The sequence below is a fragment of the Aquarana catesbeiana genome, linkage group LG07 (genome assembly GCF_042186555.1).
Source record: "Aquarana catesbeiana isolate 2022-GZ linkage group LG07, ASM4218655v1, whole genome shotgun sequence".
Classification (NCBI taxonomy): Eukaryota; Metazoa; Chordata; class Amphibia; order Anura; family Ranidae; genus Aquarana; species Aquarana catesbeiana.
Genome location: NC_133330.1, coordinates 162,775,343 through 162,795,101, shown reverse-complemented (window position 1 = coordinate 162,795,101; position 19,759 = coordinate 162,775,343). Strand labels below are relative to the sequence as shown.

Sequence of the window (19,759 nt, the reverse complement as noted above, 5' to 3'; positions counted from 1 at the left end):
TTCACCCCTGCTAATCTAAACAAAACCTACTGTCAGTGCACAGTTCTGCAGCATTCTGTAATGCAGGAACACTTTTAACCCCGTCCCAAAGTGTTCTCTAGACTTTCTCAAAGCATAGAGAAAGATGTTCAATAGTATTATACCCCCTTTACCCTGCAATTTACTATGTCTTCGCTTTACATACCTAGCATAGTACTAATTGCATCTCTTGTCTACGAACATTACATACATCACCATATTGTCCAAGATAAAATACTCAAACATCGTACACATTTAAAAATATACACAGTTAAGTCCATATATATTTGGAAACAGGCACAATATTTCTCCAGGTATTTACTAAAACATATTCAAGCTATAGTTGCATAATGGATATGGGCTGAAAGTGCACACTCTCAGGTTTAATTTGAGGGTATGTACATCCAAATCGGAAGAAGGATTTAGGAATTACAGCTCTTAAGAATAGCCACTCCCCCATTTTTAAGGGATCAAAAGTAATTGGACAATTGAATTAAAAGCTGTTTCATGGCCAGGTGTGGGCTACTCCTTCGTTATTTCCTCATAAATTAAACAGGTAAAAGGTCTGGAGCAGATTCTAAGTGTGGTATTTGCATTTGGAATCTATTGCCGTGAACCTACATCATACGTTCAAAGGAGCTGCCCATGCAAGTGAAAGAGGCCATTGTAAGACTTCAAAAATGAAAGAAATCCATCAGAGAGATAGCAGCAACATTAGGAGTGGCCAAATGAACAGTTTGGTACATTCTGAGGAAAGAAGAAAGCACTGGTGAGCTCATCAACAAAAAGGCTTGGACGTCCACGGAAGACAACAGCGGATGATCGCAGGATCCTCTCTATGGCAAACATAAACCCATTCACAAAATCCAGACAAGTGAAAGACAATCTCCAAGAGGTGGGCATATCCTTGTCAATGTCTACAATCAAAAGAAGACTTCACAAGAGCAAATAGAGCATTCACCACAAGGTGCACACCATTCATAAGCCTGAAGAATAGAAAAGCAAGATTTTGCCAAAAAACATCTAAAAAAAGCCAGACCAGTACTGGAAAAGCAGTCTTTGGACAGATGAAATCAAGACTCATCTGTACCAGAATGACGGGAAGAAAAAAGTGTGGAGAAGTCTTGGAACAGCTCATGATCCAAAGCACACGTCATCTGTAAAACATGGTGGTGGAAATGTGATGGCATGGACATGCATGGCTTCCAGTGGCACTGGGTCACTGGTGTTTATTAATGATGTGACAGAAGACAGAACCAGCCGGATGAATTCTGCAGTGTTTGGAGATATACTGTCAGCCCAGATCCAGTCAAATGCAGCAAAGTTGATTGGAAGGCACTTCACAGTACAGATGGACAATGATTCAAAACACACTGCAAAAGCAACCCAGGAGCTTTTGAAGGAAAATAAGTGGAATATTCGGCAATGGCTGAGTAAATCACCCGATCTCAACCCAATTGAGCATGCAATACACTTGTTGAAGGCAAAACTAAAGGCAGAAGGACCCACAAATAACTGAAGACAGCTGCAGTTAGAGCCTGGCAAAGCATCAGAAAGGAGGAAACTCAGTCTTTGGTAATGTCCAGGGGTTCCGGACTTCAGGCAGTCATTGCCAGTAAAGGATTCTCAACAAAATATTAAAAATGAATACTTCATGGTTATATTCATTTGTCCAATTACATTTGAGCCCCTGAAAATGGGGGAACTGTGTATAAAAATGGTTGCAGTTCCTAAAATTTGTACTTGATATCTATGTTGAAGCCCTTGAATTAAAGTCGAAAGTCTGCACTTAAAATTAATGTGGATTGTTTCATTTTAATCGTATTCTGCAAATATATATGGACCCAACTGTATATATATATACATATATATATATATATATATACACATATACACATATACACATACACACACAGTTCTGCTCATAAGTTTACACACCCTGGCAGACTTTATGATTTCTTGGCCATTTTTCAGAGAATATGACACAAAACATTTCTTTCACTCATGGTTAGGGTTTGGCTGAAGCCATTTATTATCAATCAACTTTGTTTATTCTTTTTAAATCATTGTCATAACCAGGGGCGTTGCTAAGTCTACAAAAGATCTGGGGCTAGAGCCCATAGCAGCGTAGTAAAGAAAGGTGTATGCTTGGGTGGGCATACACATGTATATACAGTAATATACGTGTGTGTGTATATACCCAGTGAGCCCCCCACTTACATCAGGGTCCCCAGAGAGCCCCCCACTTACATCAGGATCCCCAGAGAGCTCCCCCTTACATCAGGGTCCCCAGAGAGCCCCCCCCTTGCATCAGGGTCCCCAGAGAGCCCCCCCCTTGCATCAGGGTCCCCAGAGAGCCCCCCTTACATCAGCGCCCCAGAGAGCCCCCCCTTACATCAGGGTCCCCAGAGAGCCCCCCTTGCATCAGGGTCCCCAGAGAGCTCCCCCTTACATCAGGGTCCCCAGAGAGCCTCCTCCTTGCATCAGGGTCCCCGGAGAGCCCTCCACATACATCAGGGTCCCCAGAGAATCTCCCCTCCCCTTGGGGACGCCTGCAGAGACTCGGGGCTATGAGCCCCAGATTTGAGGCTATAGCCCCAAAAGCCACCCCCTAGCGACGCCACTGGTCATAACAGAAACTACCCAGATGACCCGATCAAAAGTTTACATACCCTGGTGATTTTGGCCTGATAACATGCACACAAGTTGACACAAAGGGGTTTGAATGGCTATTAAAAAGGTAACCATCCTCACCTGTGATCTGTTTGCTTGTAATTAGTGTGTGTGTGTATAAAAGGTCAATGAGTTTCTGGACGCCTGACAGACCCTGGCATCTTTCATCCAGTGCTGCACTGACGTTTCTGGATTGTGAGTCATGGGGAAAGCAAAAGAATTGTCAAAGGATCTGCGGGAAAAGGTAATTGAAATGTATAAAACAGGAAAGGGATATAAAAAGATATCCAAGTTATTGAGATTGCCAATCAGCAGTGTTCAAACTCTAATCAAGAAGTGGACAATGAAGGGTTCTGTTGAAACCAGGTAGACCAACTAGAATTTCAGCCACAACTGCCAGGAAAATTGTTCGGGATGCAAAGAAAAACCCACAAATAACTTCAGGTGAAATACAGGAGTCTCTGAAAACATGTGGTGTGGCTGTTTCAAATTCACAATAAGGAGGCACTTAAAGTAGGATGGGCTGCATGGTCGAGTGGCCAAAAGAAAGCTATTACTATGCAAATGCCACAAAGTATCCCACTTACAATACGCCAAACAGCACAGAGATAAACCTCAAACCTTCTGGCACAAAGTCAGTGGAGTGATGAGACCAAAATTGAGCTTTTTGGCCACAACCATAAACACTACATTTGGAGAGTCAACAAGGCCTATGATGAAAGGTACACCATTCCTACTGTGAAACACAAAGGTGGATTGCTGATGTTTTGGGGATGTGTGAGTTACAAAGGCACAGGAAATGTGGTAAAAATTGATGGCAAGATGAATGCAGTATGTTATCAAAAAATACTGGAGGAACATTTGCATTCATCAGCCAGGAAGCTCCGCATGGGACGTACTTGGACATTCCAACATGACAATAATCCAAAACACAAGGCCAAGCCAACCTGTCACTGGCTACAGCAGAATAAAGTGAAGTTTCTAGAGTGGCCATCTCAGTCTCCTGACCTCAATATCATTGAGCCACTCTGAGGAGATCTCAAACGTGCAGTTCATGCAAGACAGCCCAAGAATTTACAGGAACTGGAGGCTTTTTGCCAAGAGGAAAGGGCAGCTTTACCATCTGAGAAGATAAAAACGCCTCATCCACAAATACCACAAAAGACTTCAAGCTGTCATTGATGTAAAAGGGGGCAATACACGGTATTAAGAACTGAGGCATGCAAACTTTTGTTTAGGGTCATTTAGGTAGTTTCTGTTGTGATGATTTAAAAAGAGTAAACACAGTTCATTGATAATAAATGGCTTCATCCAAACACTAACCATAAGTGAAAGAAAAGTTTTTGTGTTATAATTCATATTCTCTCAAAAATGGCCAAGAAATCATAAATTATGCCAGGGTATGTAAACTTATGAGCACAACTGTATATATACACACACACACGCGTAATAATCATTACAAACAAAAACCCATTGAATAAATGTTTATGTTCAATCCTCCAGGGGTTATGCTGGCCATACCACGAGTCATTTACTTTCGTTGAAGCCCCTGGTTGAACAAAAGAAAATTACTTGAATCCCTCCTACTAAGATTTCCCGCTGTCAGAATACATTCACCAGTACTGGCGACTATAGCTGGTGGTGCTGATCGAGAAAACATTTACCAGCAGGCTGGTTGTGCACAAATCAGTTGAAAGATTGGCTTGTGCACAACCAGTTTACCCATACATGGATTGAAATTTGGTCAGTTCCTCGAATTTCAATCTGTGTATGGCCAGCTTTAAAGTTTTCAACAGATACATCCATTTAGCCTCTGTTTGTGAGATATCCCTTTTAACATTAGATTTCCTACACTTCTCTACTGTTCTATCTATCCCCAGAACTGCAAACTATTCAGGTCTTTAGAAGAAACAATATGGTTCCTAAAGCTTCATATTATATATTGATTACCCTATACACTTGCCTATTGTTCTTGTGGCTCTCTCCACATATTATAAACCACACAGCACTGATGTATGTATAGCAAATATTTTTTATCAAAAGAAATATAATGATGAAGATTCATTTGACAATTAGAACTTACACAGCAAAATCATAATGTAATATGTGAACATCATAAATCAGCAACAAGTTTACCTGATATACAGTTTACACTATAACGTGAATGGCACAGGAACCACACTGCAATCCTAAGACATCCACATGTGATTCAGTCTGGTGCGATTTGAGCCCAATCATTTTGAGTGCGGGCACCTTTTTTTGCAGCCACACCACAATCGCATTGAATAGTCGATTTATGCAGGCAAACCGCATTGTGTTCCGGGTGTTAACTTTCTATTGACGCCTGCAGCAGATCGCAAACACAGTGCGATTGCAATGCGGTGCATGTGAGAGCCTAGGCTCACTGAATACTTCTAGTTTCTAACCTGATCTTTGTGTTACCCTGAGACGCCACATATTTTCATGCCAGTTGTTTAGCCAAATAGAACCCTGATTTGTTATGTCACTGTCGCATAGGTATGGAAGGGTTTGTTAACATTTGGTTGCTAGGCTATACTGTACTTTTCTTTTGCCATGTGTGCATATATTGCCTGCAAGATCCTTCAGATTTCTCAACAAGCACCCGAGTCCTAAAATCTTAGGCACACAAGCAAATAGCAAAATTCCTTGCTGAAGGTAAAGTATGACTACAGGAAAAACTTTTTTAGTTTTGGACAGAGTGGAGAGGGATCAGAACACCTGTCAAGCTTTTATGCGGCTTGGTTCACACCTATGCGTTTTTTGGTACTTTTTGCAGAAACGCACTACAGTTCATGGAGAAGCTGCAGAAAAGCATGTAGTGTGTTTTTGCCGCAAATTGTGTTTTTTAATCTGCCCAACAACAAATTTGCCAAAAAAAAAAAAAAAAAAAAAAAAAAAAACATAAAAAATGCAAAACGCACCGCAAAAAGCACTGCATAAATGGTTTAAAAGCAAACTGCACAGATGTGAACCGACCTTTTCTGTCTGTGCCCCTGTTAAGAAGATTCATACTATTTCTCCTGTTTACCATCATCACCAAAAGTGAAAATTAAAGAAAATCCCCAAATGTTGGGTTTCACCAGAACAAGAACAGAAAATGAAACCTTCCAATGGGAACACTAGTTCTGTTGACCTTGGAGACAACCAAGGACTCCCTGAGTTTGGAGGGATTTTCTCTAACTTCCTGTTTTGGCTACAGAAATGAACAGAAATCTCCCCAATGGGACAAAAAAAATGGGATGGCAAAAAAAAAGAAGACAGGTTATAAGTCTCTCACAAAACGAAAAAATGCCTTTAGCTACTTTAAGCACTGATTTGCATTTTTCTTTGGGGCAGGGTTTCTTAACCTTTTTCCAGTCAGGCACCCTTTAAAATGATGGACGATCTTGAGGCACCCCATTCTAAAATGTAAAAAACTAAGCTAATAGTTTTCCATATTGCAGCAGCATGCATACACATACAGTGTCTTGAAAAAGTATTTTGTCATGTTACAACCAAAAACTTAAATGCATTTTATTGGGATTTTATGTGATAGACCAACACAAAGTGGCACAAAATTGTGAAGTGGAAGGAAAAAGATAAATGGTTTTAATTTTTTTTTACAAATAAATATGTGAACAATGTAGCATGCATTTGTATCTTTACTCTGATACCCCTTACTAAAATCTAATGGAACCAATTGCCTTCAGAAGTCACCTAATTAGTAAATAGAGTCCACCTGTGTGTAACTGATTCGCAGTATAAATACAGCTGTAATGTGAAGCCCTCAGAGTTTTTTTTTACAGAACATTAGTGAACAAACAGCATCGTGAAGGCTAAGGAACACACCAGACAGGTCAGGGATATAGTTGTGAAGTTTAAAGCAGGGTTAGGTTTTAAAAAAATATCCCAAGCTTTGAACATCTCACGGAGCACTGTTCGATCCATCAACCGAAAATGAAAAGAGTATGGCACAACTGCAAACCTACCAATGGCCGTCCACCTGAACTGACAGGCTGGGGAAGGAGAGCATTAATCAGAGAAGCAGCCAAGAGGCCCATGGTAACTCTGGAGGAGCTTCAGAGATCCACAGCTCAGGTGGGAGAATCTGTCCACAGGACAACTATTAGGGCCCTTTCACACTGAGGTGGTTTGCAGGCGCTATTGCGCTAATAGCAGCGCCTGCAAACCGACCCGAAACAGCTCCTTCACCGCTCCTGCCCATTGAAATCAATGGGACAGCGCGGCTATACCGCCGGCAAAGCGCCTCTGCAGAGGCGCTTTGCGGTGGTTTTTAACCCTTTCTCGGCCGCTAGCGGGGGGTAAAACCGCCCCACTAGCAGCCGAATAACGACTGTAAAGCGCCGCTTACAATAGCTGTGTTTTACTGCCGACGCCGCCCCCGCCCCAGTGTGAAAGGGCCCTTAGTCATGCACTCCACAAATCTGGCCTTTATGAAAAGATGGCAAGAAGAAAGTCACCGTTGAAAGAAAGCCATAAGAAGTCCTGTTTGCAGTTTGCGAGAAGCCATGTGGGGGACACAGCAAACATGTGGAAGAAGGTGCTCTGGTCAGATGAGTACAAAATTGAACTTTTTGGACTAAAAGCAAAATGCTATGTGTGGCGGAAAACTAAAACTGCACATCACCAAAACACACCATCCTCACCGTAAAACATGGTGGTGGCAGCATCATGTTGTGGAATGCTTTTCTTTGGCAGGGACAGGGAAGCTGGTCAGAGTTGATGGGAAGATGGAAGGAGCCAAATTCAGGGCAATCTTAGAAGAAAACCTGTTATGTCTGCAAAAGACTTGAGACTGGGGCCGAGGTTCACAGTCCAGCAGGACAATGACCCTAAACATACACCAAGAGCTACAATGGAATGGTTTAGATCAAAGCATATTTATGTGTTATAATGGCCAAATCAAAGTCTAGACCTAAAGCCAATGGAGAATCTGTGACAAGACATGAAAATTGCTGTTCACAGATGCTCTCCATGCAATCTGACAGAGTTTTGCAAAGAAGAATGAGTAAAAATATCACTCTCTAGATGTGCAAAGCTGGTAGAGACATCCCCAAAAAGACATGCAGCTGTAATTGCAGCAAAAGGTGGTTCTACAAAGTATTGACTCAGAGGGGTTGAATACAAATGCATGTCACGCTTTTCACATATTTATTTGTAAAAAAAAAAAAAAAAATCATTTTCCTGCCACTTCACAATTATGTGCCACTTTGTGTTGGTCTATCACATAAAAACCATTTACATTTTTGGTTGTAACATGACAAAATGTGGAAAATTTCAAGGGGTATGAATACTTTTTCAAGGCACTTTAGAACACCCAATATTAGGAGGTGATTTATTCTTTAAAATACACTTTTGTACAATGGTACTGATTAGTGTTCCGGCTTTTCTTTTTCCTCAGTTTCTCTCCCTCATGCAGCCAACATTGACCTCAGTACTGACAGAGAGGGGCAGGGGGTCAGACAAAGATGCTGTACAGGTGCTCAATGTCCTCCTTATTAACCTATGACATCTGCAGTTGTTAGGATGCTGGCACCTGGCCTGCACAGTGCCTAGGGTAACATTACACAATGAAAACCTGTGGCTTTGTGTAACAAAAAGCAGGGTAATCCACCACTGGCTTGTACACAATTTTTGGGCAATTTGGGGCAATCTTTAGGCAATTTGCCAAGTCATCCCTGAAGAACCCAGGAGGCACCTCAGTTAAAAAAGGCTGGTTTACGGTGATGCACCAACTTAATGCCAAACTTTTTTCCACACTGAATCTACTATTTACATCTCAGTGTGTTCCTACTGAAATGACCTACATAAACATTGTATCCAATATGATTTAATATTATAATAGATACATTATACCTATTAATCATTATTAAAAAAAAATATTTAAATCAATATCAAAATTTTGACCTCTAGGTGTTAAAGTATATAACAAAAAAAAACAAAACACATTTAGCTTCAGTTTGTGAGCTCTTCCTTTTAAAAATAGATATCCTACACTTCCCTACTGTTCAATCCATCTCCCAGAATTGCAAACCAATCAGCTTTTTTGAAGAAACAATATAGTTCTTAATGCCTCAACTTATATTATTACTTCATCTTATCAAGATAGAATATTGCATAATTTTAGTATGCACTATTTCACATTTATCCAACAATTTTTATTTGTTATTGCTGACCACAATATTAAATGAAGTCTGTACAAATCCACTATACATTGTCTTGAAGGAACTTTCCATATCTTAATAACTTAACTTTTTTTTCTAATCAACATTGTGCATGAAAAAGGAGCCATAAGTGTTCATGACCTATTTGTGCTCTGACATGGGGTAAAGTAATGGGCAGAACATTTCCAAACCCAGCTGTGAATATTTGTGCATTAGACAATGATCTTCCAAACAACAGCTTGCTTTGCATACTAGGATATACATACAGTAGCTGCAAAGAGATACGGAGAGGGCAACAAAGCATATGTTGAGATACTAACCCAGTGCTAAATGAGTGCTGACCAACAAGGTCTCCATTTTGCAGCTGATAATCATTGAAAAAGTCTGGGCTCACTGCAACTTCAGGAGGCATCAATCCTTCTAGGAGAGGAAACAGAACATATATAAAATGTACTCTCATAAAGTTTACTTTTTCTATATAAAATAGATTTTCGCAGCTCTTTCAGCAACATTTTTAAAGTTAGGCATAACCTGAACTGGCATATGTGTTAATTACACAGTAATAAGTAAATGTTGGTAAACGGAAACATGTTCTCTAATACTGTATACAAAAAAATACTAAAACTAGATGCAAAGAATACTGGTTTATTGATGAAAGAGAATTCTAATGGTTAAAAGTAGAATCACCAACAAAACTTTTAAGATTATTAAGAAATCATTCAGCTAAAGTTACTATACACAAATCTTTTGCTTTTGATTTCTATTTTAAACTTTAAAAGGTTAGGGTTTACAATCACTTTAAGGTAAACAAGTTGCACTCGTGGCACAATATATAACAGCATGAATGCTGGTGTTTGTAGGGAGGCCACAATAGGCACACATTTGCTAGTAAACATCACCATCCCTTCAACATTCACCTGTAATTTGCTGGGCAGACCTATGATAGATAGGAGGAGGAATAAAATGCTTTCAGCTGCAATTGTTTTGCCCAGATACCCAAAATGTACTGTAGAATAGGAGGTATACCAGAACTCTAAATTGAAGCTATGTCTGCATACCAAGCTCATATATTACCCAAAAACAAACATTTTAGTTAATGTAAATGTATGCTTTTTGAGTCAAGAACTTGCTGGTCTTCAGACGGGCGGAATGCATTTAAAGAGAGGGAAGTTGTGGCTATCAATGTACACATGCTAATTAAATGGCTTTGATACTTTCTATTTTATTTGTCTAAACCAGGTAAGGATCACTCTGATTTAATTTGCTGCATGTTTCTTTCACTGACTTAAATACAGTGCATCCAGAAAGTATTCACAGCGCTTCTCTTTTTCCACATTTTGTTATGTTACAGCCTTATTCCAAAATGGATTATAATAATTATTTTCCTCAAAATTCTACAAACAATACCCCATAATGATCTATGGAAATATGAATGCAGCAATGTACAGAGACATCCTTGATGAAAATCTGCTCAAGAGCGCTCTGGATCTCAGACTGGGGTGAAGGTTCATCTTCCAACAGAACAACGACCCTAAGCACACAGGCAAGATAAAGGAGTGGCTATTGGACAACTCTGAATATCCTTGAGTGGCCCAGCCAGAGCCCAGACTTGAACCCGATTGAACATCTCTGGAGAGATCAGAAAATGGCTGTGCACCGACACTCCCCATCTAAACTGATGGAGCTTGAGAGGTCCTGGAAAGAAGAATGGAAGAAACTGCCAAAAAATAGGTGTGCCAAGCTTGTAGCATTATACTCAGAAAGACTTGAGGCTGTAATTGGTGCTTCAACAAAGTATTGAGCAAAGGCTGTGAAGACTTATGTATGTGTTTTTTTCCTTTTTTAGTTTTATTAAATTAGCAAAAATTTCAAACAAACTTCTTTTACTTTGTCATTATGGGGTATTGTTTGTAGAATTTGGAGGAAAATAATGAATTTAATCAATTTTGGAATAACGCCGTAACATAACAAAATGTGGAAAAAGTGAAGCGCTGTGAATACTTTCCAGATGCACTGTAATTCAGTCAGAGATAGGAAGGCAACTAGCAATTTCAAAAATGTTTCAGCAATGACAAACTCCATATGAGGCAAACTATAACATTTTCAATAACATATTATTTAAACTATGTTTTAAAAAGTCTGCTCCATTAATTTAATGCATGTTGCATTTACCTGCACTATAGTACAAATCAGGTCTCTCTAGAATGTCACCTTCATGGATAAATGGTTCAATAGGCTCATCACCATATAAATATTGCTCATTTTCATCCATCTGGCGACTCTCCACCATTTCAAGCCACTGAGAATTGTGCCAGCGAAACTTCTCGCTCTGTATCTTTTTTGCCCATTCTTCATCATATTCCTAAAGAGAATGAAATAAAATTATCACAAATGTTTAAACGCATTACATATACACCTAAAGTTGTAAATTGAGCTGTAGGAGGCCAGTACTAAGAAATTAAGACCTAAAAAAGTATGGAAAATGCCTGACATCTTCCATACAGTTCATAGGAAGTTTTCGGACAGAAATGCTGGAACAAAATATATGCTCAATGCAACAAGACAAAGAGAAATTAGGACTTGACAATGTTTAGAATTTGTCCACTGTTGAATATGATCAGGACAAACGGTTACTCCTTTGCTCTGCAAGACCTGCCCATATCTCGCCATTTTAATTTTGATTTCTTTTCTTTTTTTTTTTTGTTTCACAAAATTTTTATTGATTGAACATAAGAGCATAATACAATGTTATATTGGTATAGACACATAATCATATTACATATAACATTTGGGTTGTAATACAATTTACAATAGAGTACGGTATCAATATGGTTATAAACAATACCAAAATTTTGAGTTTATGCATATAATTATCTAATATCTAGGCATTCTTATATGGAAGTGGTGTTTATTAAAATGAAATGTAACACAATGGGAAGGGTAGAGAAGAGAAAAAAAAAAAGGGGGGTGGGGGGGGTAAAATAAATAGATAAGATGGGGTTATTGTAGTATTTTCTTAGACATTTCTATGAGGTTCAGTTATTGTAAATGGATTTCATTATTAAGTATTAATTGCTTTATAAGCCTGAGAGTTTTTGAATTCTATCCAGGTGTACCATGTTGAAGCAAATTTGGTTATTTTCTCCTGTGATATGCTTATGAGTTCTTCTATTTTTTCTATATTGTGTATTCTCAGGAACCATTCTTTTTTCGATGGGGTAGTGTTCGAACGCCAGTGGCATGGGATACAATGTTTTGCTGCATTTATCATAAACATAGATAATGATTTTAGATATTGTCTTTTGAGGATTGAATTGTAATGTAGCAGGTACTGTGCTGGATTAAATGTTAAATTTTCTGAGGTAATTGATATAATGGTTTTGTTAACTATTTTCCAGAAACTCTGGATTAAAGGGCAAGACCACCAAATATGTAGCATCGAGCCTTCCTCATGTTTGCATCTCCAACATCTGTCAGAAATCTGGGGAGAAAATGTGTGCAATAGGGTGGGAGTTCTGTACCATCTAGTGATGATTTTGAAGCCACACTCTTGGGTGGCTACATTTAGAGATCCTTTATGTGCATACATGTAAATTGTTTCCCAGTTCTCTTACATCAAGGTCTTGCTCCCATGCTTGACATGACGCACTGGAGAACTCCATTTTGCCCTCGAAAAGCGAGTTGTTAAGAGTAGATATGATGTGTCTTTGTGGGGGGTTTTTTTTCTACAAAAGTACTCTAGTATGGTAAGGGGTCTTGTCCAAGATTGGGCTGTCTCACTTCTAGTCAGAAAGTGTCTGATTTGTATATAATTCCATTGTGGGATCAGGATTGGGTTAATGTCTTTATTTCATCTCTAGATAAAAGTTTCCCATTCTTAAAGAAGTGTTTGACCAGGATTTCTTTGTGTGGCCAGGAATTAGTGAGGAACTTTTTCTCTAGACCTGGGGGAAAATCTGGGTTGTTTCTTAGTGGTGTGAAGGGCTGAGCCAAGGAGATGGGTTATTCTTTTTAAAGGTGTTGTGAAAGATTTCTAGTGCAGGACCTATGAGGGGTGAGATTTAATAGTTTTTGAGTGATGCTTTGGATGAATCCATGGTAGATACTTTACCTGATGGGAGAATTGTGTTTGCTCTAAGGACACCCAGTACTTAACTGTACGATGGATGTTCCAGTCGAGCCACTTGATATTTCCGTAGATCAGGTAAGGCTATCCCCCCTTTGTTTTTGGGTAAATTTAGCCTAGTAAATTTGACTCTGGGAGGTTTACTCCTCCAAATGAAGGTAGAACATGCTTTGCGAAAGGAAGCAAAGAACGATGTTGGGAATTGTTTGCATAACATATAGAAATTAGGGTAGGATTGTCATCTTGATTAGTGAAGCTCTACCAAACCAAGATACGTTTAGAGAGTTCCATCTTTTTTAGATCTTCCTGTGTTTCTTTTAGGATGGGTAAAAATAAAAGTTTAAAGAGATCATTTAAATTTGTAGGGATATGTTATATTTTGTTTGGCCCATGAGAAGGGGAAGTTCTTTTTTACATAATTCTACTGAACTTGGGGGTAGTGTGATGTTAAGGGCATTAGATTTTGAGTGGTTGATTTTTAAATTTGATAATAATTGAAAGTGCTCTAGGTCTTGGATAATATTGGGTAGAGAGATATGGGGTTCTGAAAGGAAGAGAAGCATGTCATCAGCAAAAGCTGCGACTTTATACGTATGATTTTGGATTTCTATACCCTTAATGTCTGGGTTGGATCTGATTTTGTTTAACAATGGTTCTAGTGTGAGGACGAACAATAATGGAGATAAGGGGCATCCCTGTCTTGTGCCATTGCGTAGGTTGAAGGCGTTTGGCAGGTGGCCATTGACAAGAGCTCGTGCTGTTGGATTTGAAAATAGTGCTTTGATGTATGATCTCATTTGAGGCAGAATACCTATATGTTTTAATACTGCGTTAATGAAATCCCAGGCCACTCTGTCAAACGCATTCTCGGCATCAAGGGATAGAAGGAATCCTTTTTCCTTTTTGGATGTTAACCAGTGGTTTATGTTTAGTGCTTTGTGTTGTCACGTCCTTCTCTACCTGGGATAAAACCCACTTGATCCAGGGAGATAAGGGAGGATAGTAAGGGTAGAAGCCTATTAGCTTTTATTTTCATTTTTAATTATTGTGAAGTGTTTTTTTTTTTTTTTTTTTTTTTTATTTTATTTTTTATTTTATTCTATTTAATTGGGAAATCCGACTTTATTAAGCTTCAATTGACAGATACATAACAAGCATTAACTGTGTACATATATTAGAAAGTAGGTATTTACCTTGCACCTTGAAATTATTACATTCAATTTTCTTAATAGTTATACAGTTTGAGACAGAACCATTGATAAGCTTGGTACCACACTCTTAAGATGCACTTATTTATATTTCTTTTATTTTATTTTATTTTGCGGCCCTTACCTCTCCCTCCCCCCCCATCATGTCATATACACTGTTTTATGTAACTGTGCAGCGTTGAGCCTTTAAGTACAGGTCTCTCCGTCTTCCAGCCATCTATCCCATACCTTTGAATATTTCTGTTTGCATCCTCTATGTATGTATATCAGCTTTTTATATGGTAGTACATTGTTTACATCTCTTTTCCAGGACGATGTTGTAGGGGGCAGAGACTGCATCCAGGTTTTAGCTATAGCTTTCCTAGCTGTAAATAGGGTTTCATGTATAAAGGTAGCATGAAACTTCTCTATATCTGTATCAGGTAGCAGCCCCAGTATACACAATTTTGGGTCCGTTACTACTGGGGAACCCATTTTATCATGTAGAAATTTTATCACTTGTGCCCAATAATCCTGTAAACATGGGCATTCCCATATCAAATGGTAAAAGGTTCCCGGTCCATGTGTACACATAAGGCACACCGAGCTCTGTGATGGTTGGAATTTGGCTATTCTTTTGGGTGTCAAGTATGTTTGGTGGACAATGTAGAGCTGTGTCAATCTGTCTGAGAGTTTTGGCGATGACTGTTTAACGTTCTCTAAAATTTCGTCCCAGTCCGAGTCACTGATGTCCCCTACGTTCTTTTCCCAACCTGATTTGGCCTTTTGGATTACTGCTGCTATTCTGGGGAGTCGGATAGTGTAATATAGGTTTGAAATCAGCTTTTGAGGTTCAGCACCCAAGATTATCTCTAGGACCTGCGGGTGAGCAGTAATATTAGCAGTGTCCCTAAGTTGAATGCGCAGAGCATGGCGGAGTTGCAAGTATTTGAATAACAAGTGTTGCGGTATTGAGTAGTTGTCTTTAAGGGCTTGGAAAGTCTTGAGCCTTGTGTCAGTCATGACCTGGTGGAGATATATTATACCATACCTAGCCCATATATGCGGGTCTGGGAGATTTTCAAGTTCTGGCATGTGTTTGTTGAGCCAAAGGGGGGTATGGGAATGGATATGCCCTATTTTAAGCCTCTTTAAGGTTATTTCCCATATTTTCCGGTGGTGTGTTAGCATGCCCTCATTATATCGGGTGGATCGTTTGCTCGTTAGTCCCCCTCGGAAAATAGTTTGTAGTGGTGATGACAGTGGACTTCTTGGGTCATTGCAAATCAACATTTGATATCGCTGTAATTCTTCCTTGTTAAAGTAATACATGTGTGATAATTGGGCGGCTATGTAATATTCCTGTAAATCTGGTAGTGCCATCCCCCCCATGGAGGTGGGGTTTTTAAGGATGTGCCAGGCTAATTTATGCCTTCCGTGTCCCCATACAAACGAGTTAAGAATAGCCTCCATCTTTTTAAAGAACTTGGGGGGAAATTGTGAAGTGTTTTATGAGAAATATTATCCTTAGAAAGTTTTGTCAGGGGATTCCACCTCTTCTTTTTAATGACAATTAGCAGGATGGTGTCTTATGAGGTAGGTTTAGGGGTTCTTTGGAATAAGCTGGCTGAATACTTGCAAGCAAAGTCACCCATAGTCTTTCACCATGTTTTTTTTTTTTTTTTCCTTTATTGTGCAGTCTGGGAAATGAACATAGGGCAGTGAATATATCACAACAGGAATAAACCTTGTCAAAAAGTATAACAGTACATCAAATCTAAGCTAGTACAACAATGGTTGCTAGGTCATCTATCTCATGGAGCATCAGTAATAGCTTACATCAAAGCATGGTGTAGGATGTTGCTCCGAATTGCACATTTCCAAAACATTTTAATATTATTACAACAGGAAGATAGTAAGGTGTAGGATTGCGGTTTTCACGACTGCACCAGAAAAATTTAAATACAGAAGAATGAAAAGGTCAGACAGAGGAAAAAGAGATAGCGGGAAAAAAAAGAGGGGGGGGCGCAGTGAGACCAGCCCACCGCCCCTAATCCCCCTCCAGTGCTCCACTAGGCTGTGAAGCTAAAGGTGTCTGATCCCTATCATCCATGGAGAAGAGCACTAATGATGAATGAAAAAACTGTGCGTAATTAATCACATTCAGAACCCTTTGTGTGTTATCTCGCCCTTCCCTACATGGGACAAACCCTGAGTGATCCATGTGCACTAAAGAAGGAATATGGGAAAGCAACCTATTTAATATAATTTTGGTAACTATACAGGTCTACATTTAAAAGCAAAATTGGCCTATAACCTGCACCATGCGCCGGATCTTTGCCCTCCTTAGGAATAACCGTCACATGGGCCAATAAGCTAGTATCAGAGATACTGCAGCTATCTCTCAGGGAGTTGTAAGCTAATAGCGCTGTAAATGTCCTGTAATAAGAGGGCGTAAACCCATCCAGGTCTGGTGCTTTGCCCGTTTTCATTGACTTTAGTGCTGCAAGGAATTTGTTGGTCGAAATGGGTAGATCCAGGTCCGTTGCTATATCATCGGATAGGGATGGCATACCCGAAGATTCTAAGTAATGTCTGATCCGCTCGCGTGTATCTTCACTCGGCGTAGACGACGTTTGAGGTATCAAGTTATACAAAGCTGTATAGTATTCCTGAAATGTCTTAGCGATATCGGTCGAGGTTCTAACCATTTTTTCATCTTTGGCTTTGAGTTGTGATATATAGGTCTGCGCCCTAGTCGCCCTTAGTGCATTTACCAAGATCCTACTTGGTTTATTACCATACTCATAAAACAGCAGCGTATTCACCATGTTTCTCAAGTGCACAAACCATAGAGACCTCCAGGGGAACATAAAATTGTAGCGGGCATTGTTTTCCTTCTGGAGAGAATTGGTGAGTAGCTGAATCTTCACATGCAACCTTTGGTATTTAGACTACTCAGTATTTTATGTCACACCAAGGTGATGCTTTTCCAATTACAGCATCTGAAATGGTAACAGAGTTAATGTGGGTGAGCTTGGATGTTCTGGCATTTATTCTTTGTGACAAAGCTGTTTGTTGCCTTGGAACATTACTTGGTCACCTACAGTGACTACTCCAAGGACTTGAATGTTCTTGTTGGTGGGAATTTTTGCTATTATATAACTTCTGCTTGACTGGGTTTCTACATACAGAGATGTGGATTTTCTATGAGGAAAAGAATTTCACCCTTACTCACCAACCTTTATATGGGTTAGTGGGATGAAGCACGACATGTTTGCAAATGGCAACCCCCATCATGACTGTATCTTTTGACCAGGTATTAATTTGGAACAAACTGAAATAACACCTACTATATCTTTGTTATATGTTCTTATTCACATAGTATGAACAAACATTTGCAGATATGATGAATAAAGATTGTTCAACTTTGTGTGTTGCATTCATGTCTCTTTTTAACATTTCTTATCCAATATATGATACATGCAATGCTGACCCACGATATGTCCTCTCTGTAGTAAATTTAACCAAAGGGGAAAGGGTAGGGTAGAGAGTTAGGATCTCCTATGCGCTGGTGTGGCCTCAGGCCTTGGAAACAGGATAAGTGTTCTGGACCCATTAATAATACACACATATATAAGGGATTGTTATGCCGTGTACACACGGGTGGACTTTTCGAACGGACTAGTCCGACGGAACGAATCCATCGGACAATCCGACCGTGTGTGGGCTTCATCGGATCTTCAGCGGACTTTTTCTGTCGAAAATCAGATGGACTTTAGATTTGGAACATGTTTAAAATCTTTCCGATGGACTCGAGTCCGGTCGAAAAATTCATTCATCTGTATGCTAGTCCGACGGACAAAAAAGGACGCAAGGGCAGCTATTGGCTACTGGTCATGAACTTCCTTATGCTAGTCCCTTCGTACATCATCACGTTCATACCAACGGACTTTCGAACGGACTTTAGTTCGTTTGTGTGTGGGCAAGTCCGGTTGTCCGAAAGTCCGTCGTAACTCCGTTGAAAGTCAGTCGGAAAGACCGGACGTTTGATGCTGAAAAGTCCACCCGTGTGTACACGGCTTTAGTGTCAAGATAGGGATGTAGTAGTTTCCTCTTGTAATTCACATTATAGGCAAGTCTTTCAGTGGAACAAGTTATACAAACAGATGTAATACCAAAAAAGGTGCGTTATGGATGGCATTTATGCATTTCCTCTCTTTATGTGGCAGGTACTGAGCCCTTTAAAAGATACAGCAGGGGTTAATGAAGCAGAGTCCTGATAAGGAGGCAGGGGAGATATTGATAGGTAGGACTGCTGATGATTGCACCTGTGTGAGACTGTAGACACAAGCCAAAGACCGCTTCTGTTAACTGTGCTCTGTAGTGCTTATACATCATGGACTCTTATGCTAAAGTAAGCATTCAATTCTGTTATGCTGATGGGACTATACTAAGAAAGAACCAGGGATTTCCCCCCTTTTTATTGATTTAGACTTCATTTGTTTAGCTCATGTAAAAACTATTTAGGTTTAGTAAACCGGTAAGGAGTATGATGCTTCACAAAGCCAGTGTCCTGCGATCTTGCTGACCCGCAAACTTCACAACCAGTGCAGTCAGGCTTTGAAAATTAATGTTTAGGGGAACAATACCCTCCTGTTGACTAGAAATATTAAAGCAAATGCTTATGACTGACAATGCACAGCAGCAGGCTGCAAAGCAACACCTGGCCAATGTAGCACTCCAGAAAAAAAAAAAAAAAAAAAAAAAAAAAGGAGGCCCAGTGCAGGAACACAGAGGCCCACTTAACTGCCATAAGCGAAACCACATTAGCACAAATAAGGACTCTAACTAAGACTGTATAATCACTTTCATGTCATGTTTTACAAAAGCTGATACCTACAGGAAACATGGAGGCATTCCTGACAAGATCTGGACAGAACAACAAGATCTGGACAGTAGAACAAAAAGGATGGCCCCAAGACAAATGGGTTGGCCTAATTGCTCCCATATTGTCAGGAAACTCACAAAAGGCATATTATGACTCCACTTCTGAGATTGTCCACCAGAAACTTGGGATTCTGACCCACCTGGGGGTGACAACAGCTGTTTCAAACAGTGAGTACATTAATGAAGCTATCAGATCAGCTACCACAGTCAACAATGCAGGATCTGACTTCCGACCAAGTGGTCAAGCCATACTGTGTTGGTTCCCAAGTCCATCAGCACTCTGTGGTTCTGCAAGGATTTCCAGAAGCTTAATGAGATGTCAAAATTTATCGCTTATCCCATGTTCTGGGTGGATGAATTAACCGAGAAGACTAGGCTAGGCCTGATACATCACCACTTTGGACCTTACAAAGGGAAATTGGCAGAAAACCTTAACAGAGGCCACCCAGGAGAAAGCGTCTTTCTCCCAAAACGGGAGGTGAGCCACATGTTATGCCATGAATCTCATTTACCCACAGTCCAGGCAGTATTAGACTTTTTGAGGAGAGTGGGAAAGCAAAGTACCTTGGGTACATTGTGGGAAGAGGGATGGTGAAGCCCCAAGCCTGCGGGTAGAGGTT

At 39.8% G+C, this 19,759-nt stretch overlaps 1 protein-coding gene across 2 annotated transcripts in view; it reads right to left on the bottom strand.

Moving 5' to 3' along the window:
* KIFAP3 (kinesin associated protein 3) overlaps positions 1-19,759 on the bottom strand; it is a 158,254-nt gene that overhangs the window by 8,126 nt on the left and 130,369 nt on the right. For both annotated transcript variants that reach the window (XM_073592825.1, XM_073592826.1), the window contains exons 18-19: positions 11,049-11,238; positions 9,197-9,296 (exon numbers count right to left, since the gene is read on the bottom strand). In XM_073592825.1, coding sequence (XP_073448926.1) covers positions 9,197-9,296; positions 11,049-11,238 — 290 coding nt within the window. The remainder of the gene's footprint in view (positions 1-9,196; positions 9,297-11,048; positions 11,239-19,759) is intronic.